The sequence below is a fragment of the Uloborus diversus genome, chromosome 2 (genome assembly GCF_026930045.1).
Source record: "Uloborus diversus isolate 005 chromosome 2, Udiv.v.3.1, whole genome shotgun sequence".
In the NCBI taxonomy this organism is placed as follows: Eukaryota; Metazoa; Arthropoda; class Arachnida; order Araneae; family Uloboridae; genus Uloborus; species Uloborus diversus.
This window is the reverse complement of record NC_072732.1, coordinates 170,052,354-170,067,635: the sequence shown is the minus strand read 5'-3', so window position 1 is coordinate 170,067,635 and position 15,282 is coordinate 170,052,354. Positions and strand designations below refer to the sequence as shown.

Below are 15,282 nucleotides of genomic sequence, written 5' to 3'. Positions count from 1 at the left end.
ATACCAAACACGCATTGGGTGTATCCACGAACTAACTCGTGTATACCCGTAAACGTGTGTACACATATGTATTCATATATACGTCTACTATACAGGTATACACTCAGGTGTACACGTATATATTCGAGATACAAGTGCATACACGCAAATGATGTTCGTTTATACGCGTATATACTCGTATATGCACGTGACACGTATATATTCGTATAGACACGCATACACTTCTGTAGGTAATCGCGTATACATGCTTATATACTCGTGTATATACGTATATACTTGAGTAGGCCCGTGTATGCATGTATCTTATGTATACATGTATCGACTCATATATGAACGTGTTTTCTGATTTTTACACGACACGTATATACTCGTGTATACACACTACTCGTACATAATTGTAAGTATAAAAATAACCGAAATATACAAATATTAGGGTTATTTATAATGGTTTTGCATCTATTTTTAGCTATGACCACTTTACCCCATGCTATGACCACTTTCTCCCACCCCATGGGGTAAAGTGGTCATAAATACATAGGGAAATGAAAGTGTTATAAAGCTGTTTAAATCAATATATTTTTTTTCCTGAAATTCAATGTCCCGTGTTCTTTAATAATGCAATATAAAATAACAACAAAAAAAATGGGGTGTGAAAAGAATTTACTGTATTTATTATCCTTCTAAGTTGAAAACCTACGATTTTATGACCACTTGACCCCACCAGACCCTATACGCTTTGTTTAATAATTATACTGACATTTTAATTGCTAAGCAAACGTTTTGCATTAGCCGCAACTAGAACGAAGGTGGTCACTGCTAGCTCATAAGAATCTACAACTAAGGATAATTGCAGTATCAGTTGAATTGATTTATTTTCAATCTATTAATTAAATTACTTATAGGTTATATGTTTGATAAAGTGCACACTTTGAACAATGCGACATAGATTGTACTGCTATAGCGTTTCTGTAAGTAGAATTTGTAGACCCTTTTACTTTGTGGGTGTACTAAGGACACCCAAATCAAATAATCAGTACACCCAAACTAATTAGTTTATGAGTAATATACGCAGTAGCTTAGGATAATTTCCCATCAAAACTATAACGAGTAAACAATATCAGATATCTGAAAATGTAAGTTGAAATTCAAAGATATGCTAGAACACTTAAAATATAACCTAGTTTTGAAGTACATCTTCCCGGGCTGAAAAGTGTAATTAAAAGGTGTTCTCTGTACTGTAATAATAATTGGAATGTAAAAATGGTTTTTCTCAATAACAGCTTGAAGACTTCAGAACTTGTGGGAACGGAGTAATTGAAGATGGCGAACAGTGTGATTGTGGAAGCATAGAGGTAAATATTCGTCACTTAAAAGCTGAGAAAAAATGTGTTAAGTAACTTATTTCTTCAAATTTAATCTCTGTGTGTGTCATCAGGAGTGTCTCCAGAGCGATCCGTGCTGTGATCCAATCACTTGCAAGCTCCGCGTGGAAGCTGAATGCTCAACGGGACCCTGCTGTGAGAATTGCAAGGTAAGCGATTATAGTGCGCAATAGCTGAATTTCGGTAAATTTTTAGTGAGTTTTACATAAAATTAGTCTTTTCATTGAAAAATGTCATTTATATGTTGATTCTTTTCCGAACAATTAAATATTTATCAATACGTTATCACTGTTATTAAAATGTATTTTTCAACTCCTATTGTTAGTTCTTAATCTGGGGTTCTCTCTTGTTCAAATCTTACTACTCAATTTCAGTAATTTCTTGTGATCGGAATCTTTTGAAAGTTTGTATGCGACCTCAGGCCCGATGATAATGCAATATTCAAAAACCTAATTGATCAATTAACTATTTATTATTATTTTATTTTAATTTAAATCAATGTAATTGCATAAATCGTCTAATATGAAGACAAAAACATGCTCGCAAAAATTAGAATTAAATATTTACAGGAACTCCTGATTTTTCAGCATCAGATAAATTTTTTTCAAATTTTTCAAGGTAATTAGGTTGCGAACTATAATAGTATTTTACTAATTTAAAATTAAAATGTAGGTGAGCCTTCAATTGGAAATTCGTTGTTAATCACGGTCTACGTTGAACAATGATTTTATTAAAATGCATCTGCAATTTTTAAAATAATATAAATACGGTTTCCTAATGGCAATATAAATATGGTTTTGTCCTAGGTAAGAATTGCCTTATTTTTTACATCTATATTACTTTTCTAACTAGATTTAGTTTAGATTCAATTTCATTTACGTTTATTTGCTTTGTATGATATTTTTTTTCTGTAGTTTGAGAGTTTTGACATGAATAGCAATACGGCATTAATATTTATTGTCTCCCCCTATGCATGTTACAGATTAGTTCATTATCTGTCCTGAATCAACATTTTTTTTTCTGCTTCATATTTCAATTTTAAGTTACTTTAAGCAATTAAAGTTAATCCTCACAATGGTTAACATAAACACATTATTCAACAAGAATATATTAGGATTCGTTTTTAAAGAACGTTCCTAAAATAAGGGCCTATTCTTACTTATTTAACTTGGTTTTCATTACTTTATTTATTTGAACATGTAAACTTATCATCATACCGTTTAAAAGCATTAAAATGTGTACTTCCCGGGCGAGTTTGATATGCCTTTAGAAAACTAATACATAGTTTAAATTTCAAGAATTACTTTTTAGCCGATTTTTTACATCAACAAACTTGACGTGGTTAAGTACAAGGAATTTGAAAGAACGTAAATGTAATGAGAATTGAATACACACGTAACGTACTTACAGGATTTGCAAATATGCAGGAAACAAGGTTCGCAGTTATTTTTCTTCCATACTTTCGTTTCCTTACTGTGAGGCAGAACTCATCAAAGCAATGCACGCAATTTTCATTGCAAATGTTTGCCAAATTAAGTTGGTTTTTCAATGCATAGTACATTGCTTATTTGTGCCATTTGGTGGTGGGGTATTCACTAAAATGAAACTCATTGTAATATAAAGGAAAAGATGGCTTTAAAGATAGCAATGTCCAAAGTCAAAAGTTTTTTTTTTTTTTTTTTTTTAACTATTATTTGGACAACCAGCCTTTTTTTTTTTTTTTTTGTACTAATTTCCTATTTCGGAAGGCATTTTCTTCGAACGGTAGTTTGCTAATGAAAACAAAGCAAATTATGGTAAACGTGCGTTTGTCATTCTTTTTCTGCCTTTATCCACCCTGGAGCGTATTTACAGAATTGGGGCCCATCGAAATGCATTTTGGAGGGCCACTTAGTCTGCCTCATAACTATGTAAAGCATTTATCATGTGCATTTTTTAATCCGCTTCGGTCCAGGAGGCACTTGCATTTGCGACATTTCCGACGCAGTAAATTCGTCATTGGTGCCCCTCCAATAACTTAGAAAAGAATTATCCTATTCTAAAAATATTTTGGTTTCCAACGATCGTCTTCAAGTTACCTCACCGTCATATCTCGTTTTATATTTAAACCGCTTTTGGCCTAATCTTAACAGTTGGAAAAACTTGATTTAAAGCAGTATAATTATTGTTCAAAAAATTTTATTTGTCCATGGGGAAAACTTTTTTTTTTTTTTGTATAAATATCTAATAACGCCAAAAGCTTTTTTTTTTTTCTAAATAAAAGTATTACTACTGTTATTAATAAACAGTTGCGACTAATAAGAATACGAAAACAATTCTGGAAATAATACATGAAATATTTTAAATATTTTTGGCAGTAAAGCCTCCTTCTCAAAAATGCGTCAAATCAGCTTTCGCAAACTTCACCTTTATGACCATCTATATAAAAGCCTTTTACTAACTGAACATTTTTCCTCATAACAACAAAAAAAGTGGAAAAGTTACATAATGTTACAAGCTAGAAATATATTGTACGTTTTCTTTTCTAGTTGAGGCCTTCGGGTCACTTGTGCCGTCCTGCTTTGACAGAATGTGATATTCCTGAGTTTTGCGACGGAAGGTCTGGACAGGTAAGTCCCCTTCGAACTATGTACTGCTTCCATGTACAGAATTCTTAGCTAATACTGTTTTGAAAAACTGGCTGAAGTTATATATTTTTCCCTCTACGATTTCAGTTTAAAAAATATTTCCGCCATTGAAATACTTGTATTATATATGCATCTCAAAAAGTATTTCATCACTTATCTTAATCAAAACCTTTTTTCTACTATTTTAGTGTCCCTCGGATCTTTACAAAAAGAACTCTAGTCCTTGCAACAAAGGTGAGGGTTTTTGTTACCATGGAGATTGCCCCACTCCAGACAGTCAATGTGAATACCTTTGGGGATACGGTAAGTTTCTTGAGAAAGAAACAAACTTACGAAATTGTTTCTTTCATTGTAAAAATATGAGACATTGATGAAACATTCTTTGAAGGATATTTTTTCTGGTTTTATGCATCAATTTTGTCATTTTTGAAACATAAAACTTTTTTATTTAATGTTAAGTACAAAGTTCACTGCTAAAAAAAACGTTAAATTGCTTGTGTCACTGTTTGAAACAAACTGGCACAAACTGTTTGTTTCAAAATTACACATTAGGTGGATAATTTATTTCTTGTTGTTTTCCAAGAACCATTTAAAACTCAGTTATTATTCACACGTTGTCTCGTGCAGTTAGAAACTATACTTGAAGCAAATCTAACTTGGCAGCCTTCGTATAATATGATTAGGCTCTTCGTAGCCTTCACAAACCAGCCAAGTTAGTTTCTCTTCAACAGCAGTTTCTATCATTTTTCATGCTCACAATTTTAATTTTTTCATGAAGGCATAAATTGAGACTATTTACGATTGTTCAGAAAAGAGGTTTTACTAGAATAATCTAAATGTTTAATTAAGTTTGGTCCCTAATCATTCCTTATTATTGTCCTCAATCCCTTTTACAAAGTCCATAGCATGAGATTTTTTTTTTAATCAGTTGTTAAACCACTTTTATTATTTACTGCAAGATGTTTAGTTTCAAACGTCATTTTTCTCTCCCACGTCCGTACTGTTTCATTCAAAATGCTAAACATTTAGTGTCCCTGTATATGTTTTATTCCTCTTGAAATGAATTGTTTTAAGTAAAATCCTTCAGACCGACTTTGATCCACAATTATTCTAAATTTGATTTTTTAAAAGTATTATTATAGTTATTTCCACAAACTTCGCGAAAAACTCGCTAGTATTGTATAGCTATCAAAAGTTCAAAAATAATGTTCACAAAAACCTTTTAGAATTAATAACACACCTGGTTCAAAGTTACCCAGCCACCTAGGGTAACTATAAGAAATTAGATGAAAAATAAAATCATTTTAGTAAAAGCCGTGTGCAGCTTTGAACCAAAAACTAAATTTTCTAAGTCCCTGAAACTCATTTTTATTTCCCAGTATTGCATGCTTTCATTTGATTTAACATTGCCCTAAATATTAGAATATAGGATGAGAGATTTCAACGACTTCAAATCAATCTTCGATGGCAGCTTCCAAACAGTTACTTTGGAGTTAATAAATTATATTATTAGCTGTCTCTTAGTACTGCCAACATATTTTGTAATATAAAAATGTAGAAAACTGATAGCCTTGACGGCAAAGTGCAACATTTGACTTGACACTCTCAGGGACCACCCGCACCTACCAATTGCTCGGTTTATCGGTTTTAAATGGTCAGATAAATCTGAGCAAGTGAGTCTCTGAGGAACTTCATTTAAATATATAAAAAATTACACTATTATCAGTTACAATTTTGATTTACTATTGACAAAAATTCTGGTAATTTAACATCAATATATGTAATAAAGTTGACGAAAACAATGCATAAAAGCTTTAAAATAATACAATAAAACATAATACGATACTAGAGAGTTGTTACTTTACAGAGGATAACGTGTTGAAATGTAGAAAAACAAACTAAATTTAAACGATAATAACTATTGAAAACAGATAAAAATGTATTAGTCAACGCCTTGAAACATGAAGCCTTCAAAATGGCAAAGTGCAACAACTGACCTTCTACAATTTATTTTAAATCATATGTACCAAAAAATATGAAGTAGTTGAAAGTTAGCCCACATGGTTCAAAATAAACATAAATGATTAGTTGTTCGAAATGCGGTTTTGCTTGAGTTTCTTTTCTCGTCTTTAGTTTTCTTGCTTGAAACAAAAGCTAAAAAAATGAATTAGGAGAGCGTTTGATCTGTTTTAAGAACAGAAACATTAAAAAATATCTAAAAAGATAAAAAATTTTGGATGTGCAATTGAGAATAATATTCTACAAGAATAAGCTTAATCAAGACGTGTTTTAGAAAACGGACGTTATTTTAGAAAAATAACTTTGATAATGACATCACTGAGTCTATTGTCAAAATTGGATCAAATTAAGAATTATAAGCAAAATAAATTAAAGATAAATCCATGAAGTAAGCAATGAAAACCGAATTAAATCCTGTAACGCTATTAACTTTAATCTATATAACGTTTAACCACAGATAATACAGATACTTTCGAAAGCATACACAAAGCCCTAGTCGGTCTACACTTAATGTAGTAAAATAAGTCAGATTCCTAACTTCGGGATTCTCAGAATTCTTTGCTGAGAAGTATTTTGATGAAATTTAATCAATTTAATTTGAATTCCATCTTTCTTTGCTTATCTAGAACTTGCAACAGAATTCAACATTCTCTTGAACTGTCACCAAAAGAAATATTTCTAGTATTATTATCAGTATATATGATTGCAAAACATTTTCAAAAGAGAGATAGCAGACGACAGTGAAAAATATTTTATTTTCAATGCATTTACAGAAAACACTTTTCCGCTACCATTGAAATAAATTCCAAAAGCATAAAAGTTGAAAATGATTTACTGCATAAATCAGATGGAGTGAAATATGTCACTTTTAATTTAAGGAGTTCTTTTCAGTTGCTTGTTTGAAGTTTTCATTTTTAGAATACCGTTTTCACAACTTTTTTCTTGATACTCTTTGAAAAAAATGTCATCTAAAACATGATTTTCCGTCTTAGATTTATGGCACTTTATGCTCGTGCTTTTCATTTAAGGTTTATGCGGAATGCAGCATTGGAGTTTAGAAAAACCATTTTGGCGGTACTAACAAATCTAACTTAAATACAAATTGTTTTGCCATGGGTCTGCGTTTTACACAAAAATTACTTATGAAAATTATGCACCTGTCCATTTTTATGATTTTAAACATTATTTCGATGCAGATAAATGAAATTGCACTGCTTTACCAAACGTATATTAGGAAGTACTGATCACTGATTAAAACTGCAATCTTAACAGATTTTATCAATTTTGAGAAGTAGGGAAATAAACCAAAAAACTTGCACTAACTATGCTTTGTTTGAAATTTTGAAAAAGTTCTGTGAAGTTCAGGTATGTCATTCTAATAGCAATAACCAGGGTTGCAGTGAGAAGGAAAACCCCCCTTCCGAGCCTTTGGATAAACAAGTAAGGCCAATCCTAATACGGTAGCTTATACGCATGAAAGGATGGTTATGATCGACGCCCCCTCCCCCAGAGGTTAACTTTGGCTGTGCTAGTGGTTATTTTTCATTTTACTTTATTTATTTATCTCTTTTTCTTTTTTATTTCTTTTTTTTATTTCTTTTTCTTTTTTTATTTATTTATCTTTTATTTATTTTTTATATTTACATATTTTCTTTTATTTTTTATTTTTATTTATTTATTTATTTAATGTGTGTAGTAAGTTAACGTTGCTGTCATCAAATGAAGACAAATACATATATAAGGAAGTTTAGTTAATTTGAAGTGATTTTTTTTTTAAATCAAAGAAAAAAAAAAGGTTTTGAAATTTCTTTTACCGCTAGCCTTTAAAAATGAATTAATGAACTATGACGTGCTAAAAAAATACATTCAAGAGCCTTTCCGAACTCAACAAAAATTATGGTTGTTTGGGTCTGATTAATAGCTTTGATTTCGGGGCTAACTAACTTACTAAGACTTAAAAAAAAAAAAAATCCACTAAATCAATAAGCAGATATTTCGTTCAACAATAATCAAGTTTTATAGCGCAAGTTCAATTATTCTGATTTCATTTCACTTAAATTAAACAAAACTTTTCTTTGTAGAATATAACAAAGAAAAAAGGGAACGTAATTAATTTATAATGTTTTGAAAGTTCTCTCTTGCATAAATCAGTTACATATCCTTTATCATTATAATATTATTTTCCATGGTGTTTAGACTAACATAATAATACAGAAAATTCATACACATAGGAACATAGAAATATACGCTGTGTTATATTTTTCTAAGAAACTAAAAACGCTTCGTAAAATTGAAAGATCTTGAAACAGTAAAGATCGAGGTTTACATAAAGCATTCTCGGGTTCAAAAAAAGTTTTCAAATATATGAATGTTAGTTAAACTTTTCTTTAAATAAAACATTTTTTTTTAATTTGAGTTCATATTAAAAGAAAAATTCTTCAAATTATTACAAACAGTTTTTTTCCGGTAATTAGTTTTCCCCGTATAAGGGTATTTATAGTTTCGTAATTTTACTCTGAAAAAACTTGTTAATGAGTAACTTCATGTACTTGCAAACATTTCATGTGCATATTATGAAAAACTTTTTGTTTCGTAGGTGCCGTCGCTTCCGAGAAGGAATGTTTTGTCCGTTTCAATACGCAGGGAACTCTAAATGGTAACTGCGGGACTGACGGTATGGGAGGATACGTCAAATGCGCAGACGAGTAAGTACTCTCTCCTTCTACTACCCCCTTATACAGGGTGGGGCTCGGGAACTTCCTTTTTTGAAAATGAAATAAAAAAATTTGCACACCAATAAAATTCCTTTTTTATTATCTTTTTGCTGTCACGCATAACGGGAGATAATTCTTTACACTGTTTTGAAAACAATATCTTGTAAGTATTACCCTCCATTGACCATTGTCAATACATTGGTTCCTCGAACTCGGAAGTTTTGTTCAATTCTTTGGAGCATGTCGACCGGTATATTGGCAGTTTCGTCTCGGATGCGGTTCTTCAGGTCCTCCAGGGTTAGTAGACGATCGTTATAAACTCGCGACTTCAGATAACCCCACAGGAATTAGTTTCAGGGGTCTAAATTAGGGGAGCGTTCAGGCCAGTTTAAATCCCATTCCGATCGAGCTGCTCTTCGAAAAATACGCCCCCAAAAAAAAAAGCGGGATGCTGTATCGACCAAAGCATGATGGCAACTGAAAGCATGATGAAACAAAACTTCCCATTCCGTTGAGCCTCTCCCAAACATTCTGAGACGCTCCACACTTTTTGCGCACCAAATTCAGAAAAGGAAGTTCCCGCGCTCCACCCTGTACGTCAATTTTTCGGACATGTCTCAATAAATAGCCATAATTCATTAAAAAGAACATCTTCCTTGATTAAAACCAGTTTTCTCCAATTGGTATAACTCTACAAAACTGTTGCGTAATGTGCCATAGCGTAATTCTTACAATTTATTAAAAAGAAAATAAGGGCCACACTTTTACTCAATTTGAAAAAAAACAAAATGATTTCTTTAAACTCAATTTCTCTTTAATATTGAAAATAACTGAAGAATTCTGACTGCATGGGTTGGTACGGTCGAAACGAATCTATCGATAGACAAATAAGTGAGCGATACAAGAAAGGAAAGGATTGAAAGTGATTTCGATTATGTCAGAACAATGCCCCAGATTCGAGAAATGACGGTAGTAATGAACTTTCCATTTACGGTTGTGCAATGAATCGCTTTGCAAAATGATGGTCGATAAAAGAGACAATGTTTCTGTCACACTTAAGTAGTTATTTTGCTCTTGCAAAACTTTTAATTCATCAAAGGATTGCTTATTTGGTTTACAATACAGTTTAGTCTTGACAAAGCAGACATTCGGGTTCGGTAAAACTAATATTTTGCGAGGGAATATTAGAACTAAAAAATAAAGAGACTAACTTGGAATTTTCTGAAGAAGGTTAAATTTACCATGTAGGAACGAATTCCAAGCAAAAATATCTGTTTTTCTGCTGGGAACCTTTGAAGAACTGCTAAGAATCACTAGATAAACTTATTCACTTATCATATTGATTCCAAATAAGGCAATAACTAAAATCAAAAATTTTTAAAAACCCCGACTGATACAAATGTAGAATTTAAAAAATTGCAAATCATTTTAAAAGCCTTATACTAAAATCAATTACAAGTATTTTATGTGTTAACAAATAGAAACTGGCAACAGTATAAAATTTTAAATCATTGCTTTTAATTTCCTTGTCGTCCAACTATGAATTCGGTTACCAATCGCGTGATGAAAGGCTTAGCCGTATTTAAAATCTGCTTTAAAAAGCATTATAGTTCGAATTCTATATAACATGGAAGATTCAAACATATTCTATCAGACGCAGAAAAAAATACTCTCTATTTTGGTACTAAATTTTAAAATATTTTCATATGTTTCTACAGTAAAAATCGCAAAAACCTTTTAGAGGTTTTTAATTAATATCTTCGTTAATTAAAGTCTCCGAAGTCGCAACCTAGCTAAGAACACTCTTGATCAACTCCCTTTTCGAACATTTTTTTTTCAAAATCGGTCCATCCGCCTTTCAAGTGTGAGCTATTTCGACCGCATATCTCCCTCCAGACTTTTTTTTTTTTGGCACTTTGCATGATTTTTTTAAAAATATTTTGAAGATGTGTACTTCAGTAATTTTTATTGTGTTACATACAGTGGCTCCCAAAAAGGGTTCGTACACCTACGACTTTCAATGAAATAGGACCCTATCCATTGGTTAGAATAAATCTTTCGGAATAGGTATTAAATTATAAGATCTACGATCAATTTTCAACAAAACTACATGAAATTTCTTCTTAAAATATTAAAAACTTAATTTTTGAAAAATACAAAAGGTGCCGGAAATTTTATCTCACAAAACTCTTCGTACACTTTAAAAAATGTCTATTATATTATTGAATAATCTAACTTTTTATTAAGTTATTATTTAATAGAATATCATGCAGTATCAACAACACCTTTTAAACGTCTGGAAATAGATTTCATTCTTTCTTTTTTTGCGTAATTTTTGAGTAAATGTTCAACCACACTTCGAGTCTTATTGTTTCTAGCTCTATTTTCGTTTCAAAGCCGTATTATCGTAATCAAGCCTCCAGATATCTCTGAATATGTTACACTAAGTTCAAATCTGGAGATTAAAGGGGAATTTTCTATACTTTAGAACAATTTTTGAGGCACTGGACGCAAACGTTGAAAACCGTGTGCTTCTTATCATTATCTTAAAAAAAAAAAGTTGCTTCCGATAACCAAATTTTTGGCTAAGAGTTTAAAATTGGTTTTTAAACAATTTAAATAAACAGCATGGTTAATTATTTCATCAAAAAATTCCAAACTGCCAAGTCCTGATGCTGATATGCACCCTTACACAAGAACATCTTCACCGTCCTGATTAACTGGTCCAACTAAGTTCTTAAGAACCTTAGGTTCCTAATTTATTCTTCTATTTACAATTATGTAACAATTTAGCCAAAAATGTTGAATTCATTTTTATCTGTAAGTAAGAAGTAATTACGAAACGTTTTGAGCTTATTTATCATTGATTTTGCGACGAAAAGCGCAAGCTTTCTGTTTTTCGCTCGAACAAGAAAATTTAATTTTTTTAACTGGATTAAAGGACCCATTTAATCTAGTTAATCAGAGAACTTGGCGAACAACTTTAGGTGAAAATTAGATGTAAAAATTTTTATTTAACTCTGCAGAAACTTTTACAGCACACAAATATGTTTTTTCATGATTTTTTTAAATGTAAATCTCCGATCACTCTTCGTCAACTTTGCCGGTTGACCTCTTCGGACCGAAAACAAGGTCCAATTCTTTTCTTTAAAGCATTTTATCAAGCACTTCACTATAGAATGGAATAAATTAACCAATTTCGAGACATTTCAAACCAATTTACCACCACTGTGAGGAAAAAATTCAAATTTCGAATGGTGTTTGAGGTTTTTTACGAATACCAGCCATTTTAAAGTAATAAGCAAAATATTAAGGAATTAATAAACAAAAAATTAAAGTCAAATGACTTTTAAGGGTCAATACAATGCAAAAATAAAAAAAACGACGTATGATAATTTTAATCATGAATTTATTCGAAAATATTTGAGTGTACGATGACTTTTGTGGCGTATTATTTCTCTGTCTCTTCGTTTTTTGACCCATTTCAAAAAGAAGATCCGTCAATATTTTGAAAAAAACTACAGGGTTTTGTTTATAATGACATAGGAATGATGTGAAAAAATATTGGACTTCATATTCGAATTCAGTTTCGCGTTATTTTGATTTTACGAAAAAATTTCAAAGTGTACGAACACTTTTGGGAGCCACTGTACTTCAAGATATTTTCTTTCGTAATAAAAGAACTATTTGAAAAAAAAATCAATTTTTAGTATGCAATTGTCGAAAAAAACATTTTTGAAACTAAAAAAAAGTTCCGCATAGGAAAATAGTTTTTAACCATAAAAGTTTACCCAGATTCAATCAAAAACTCACCTTAATCTTAAACAAATATCTGAAAATAGGTTTAATTTGAAAATAAACATTATTTAATAAAATTTGCTTTTGTATAGTACAATTCAAAGCACAAACTCGAATTTAAACCCCCTATTCTATCAGGATTCATGTAACTATTTCTGTCTGGTGCTGTCATCTCTCTCTCTCTCTCTCTCTCTCTCTATATATATATATATATATATATATATATATATATATATATATATATATATATATATATATATATATATATATATATATATATATATATATATATGAAGGGAAAAGGTTTGTAAATAGTATCTAAAAAGGTTAGAAACGTATAGAACTTGTACTTTTATAGCTAAGAGAGTAAAAATGTGACCCCCGAGAGAATCTCGGGCTTAGTCCCCTTCACCAAAAACGGCAACCCGAGTGACGCTCAGGCATAGACCTCAAAGTGTTAGGCGCTAGAGTGCCACACACACACCAGAGACGTCAAACTTATAACCCCCTTCTTTTGTGTGTCGGGGGTAAAAATACAAAGGGATACATAATGCGTGCAAAATTCAAGACCTTTGAAGTCAAGCTTTCACTGAACCACCATCTCTTCCGTCGTAATATACGAGTTTTCCCTACCATTTGCACATGTAATCTCCAAGTTTTTAACATAGGTTCTTACACCCTTTGGTTTCTAGGTGCATCAAATACTGTTTATGGAATAATGTCTTGATGAAAAAGTTATTCACAGTTATATAACTGATCGATTCTTTCAGGAATGTCCGATGTGGTTCTATGCAATGTCAAAGAGGATCTCGGACACCCCTGGTGCCTGGTATGGACAAACAATACTCGAGGACAATAGTGTACCTTGGTGGAGCTGAGTACGAATGCAAGTACGTGAAATGAATTCCTTTTTCATTAAATTAAACGCATGAAATGGAATTCTAATTCTAACTTTTTTTTAAAGGTCATTTTTATTTATTGCTCCTTGGTACTTTTTCTTTAACTTTATTAATTACGTTAAGTAGAGCTATTTTTGACTTCTATGAATAACTATTTCTTAGCAAATATCTTTTATGCGTTACTACGTTATTAATAACTATCAGAAAGCACATTTTCGGATTTTGAAAGTACTTCTTAAAAATTTTGAACGAAATTTTTAAGCCCTTTCGCGTTCCTCTTCCATCAATGAATTAATGAAAATGTTTAACTTTATCACGCGTTTCTTCTGGTGTATTTTGGTGCTTTTTTTTTAAATCAATCGTCCCGATTTTATTTCATGTTCTACAATTTCGACCACTTTAGCTCACATTTTTCCATCATTAGAGTCACGGAATTCGGCACAGCTTTCGTTAAGATAGTTCGAGTGTGCTCACAGTGATTTTTTTTCATATAATTTTAGAGCGGAATTTTCAAAAACATTCCTATTTTGGAAATAAAAAAAATCCTCGCATAGTTTTTAAATTTTTACATTTTTGAAAAAATAATTTTAAAAATTGCAATTTCAAAAGTAAAAAATTGTCAAACAGTCCTTGTCCAAAATTTAAGTTACTTTCCGATTGTAGAATATGTCGCTACCATCATACACGACAGAATATATCTAATCTTCCAAGTACAGAATGAATTTGGTTAGCACCATCTTTTAACATTTTTAAAGCTGAAATGTTTTTGCAATTGCGTTGTTGCAAAGTCTTCCCTCTTTTTCTTGTTCTCATAAACAATTTCAATATAAGCTCATTTTGCATTTAGGAACTCTATATCAGCTTGTTGAGGTACTTTTATTTTTTTGTAAACAAGGTTTTTCTCGATCACTGCATTTGTACATTTGATTTCACTTCTACTTCATTTTCACTTGCACTTACAAGATGCAAGAGAGTTAGATTTAATCAACAACATTCAAATTTGTCTCCTTATTTGGTAGGTACTCTAAAGATTCGTATTATTTTTTTTTTCTTATTTTGGTACTTGATGTGGGCCATAATTCCATGCTGACATAGTTTATCTTCAAAGCTGGAATTTATTCGCTAGCCAAAAGGGTATGATACTGCAGCAGCAATTGAAAATGATGTAATCATTCAATGTTGTCCTTTGAGCATTAAAATTTCTTTTTGAGTGGGAGTTTGGCACATAAAAGGATACGTTAAAGTTGATTAACCCGGTAACACAAAATTACCCCACAAAACTGGGGTATAAATCAATATACTTTTATCACTAACTTTTTTTTAAGTAAAAAAAAATGTATGCAGGTATGAAAAGCTTAGACCTTTTTCTATTAAAAAACAGCACCAACAGAATTGTTTTTTCAAAAGTGCTTCACCGACACGAATCTTAAAAAAAAAAAAAAAATCACGATTTTCTGAGACAATCTTTTTGAAGATAGAAGTGCGAAAAAATTTTTTCTCTCTCTTATATACTTCACTGTTGCATTGTTGATGACCTTAATGTAGGTAAATTGAATGTATAAGGATGACTTAGCATAATTTAGTTTCTTTGTAAACACATTTTTTAACTAAAAAGTTGCTGACCATTATTTACCCAGGAAAGAGGGATTGCCCTTTAATTCCCCCGTGTGACACTATGCTGATTCTATTCCCTATTTTTACTGTTAAATTATATCTAAAAAGAAGTTTTTTTGATAGCTATTTTTGCAATAAGCAATAGCTTTTTTTAAACTCAACAATAAGCAGTTGGGTTTGTTTTCGAATTTTTTCTGAAAGAGCATGCTTAAAAACATAGGATTTAACC

General features: G+C 31.2%; 1 protein-coding gene across 1 annotated transcript in view; it reads left to right on the top strand.

The window, feature by feature from the left end:
• The window catches only part of LOC129216652 (disintegrin and metalloproteinase domain-containing protein 11-like), a 93,098-nt gene that overhangs the window by 54,629 nt on the left and 23,187 nt on the right, over positions 1-15,282 (top strand). The window contains exons 15-20 of the mRNA XM_054850869.1: positions 1,281-1,352; positions 1,436-1,531; positions 3,911-3,991; positions 4,198-4,312; positions 8,625-8,733; positions 13,311-13,430. Of these exons, the coding sequence (XP_054706844.1) occupies positions 1,281-1,352; positions 1,436-1,531; positions 3,911-3,991; positions 4,198-4,312; positions 8,625-8,733; positions 13,311-13,430 (593 nt within the window). The remainder of the gene's footprint in view (positions 1-1,280; positions 1,353-1,435; positions 1,532-3,910; positions 3,992-4,197; positions 4,313-8,624; positions 8,734-13,310; positions 13,431-15,282) is intronic.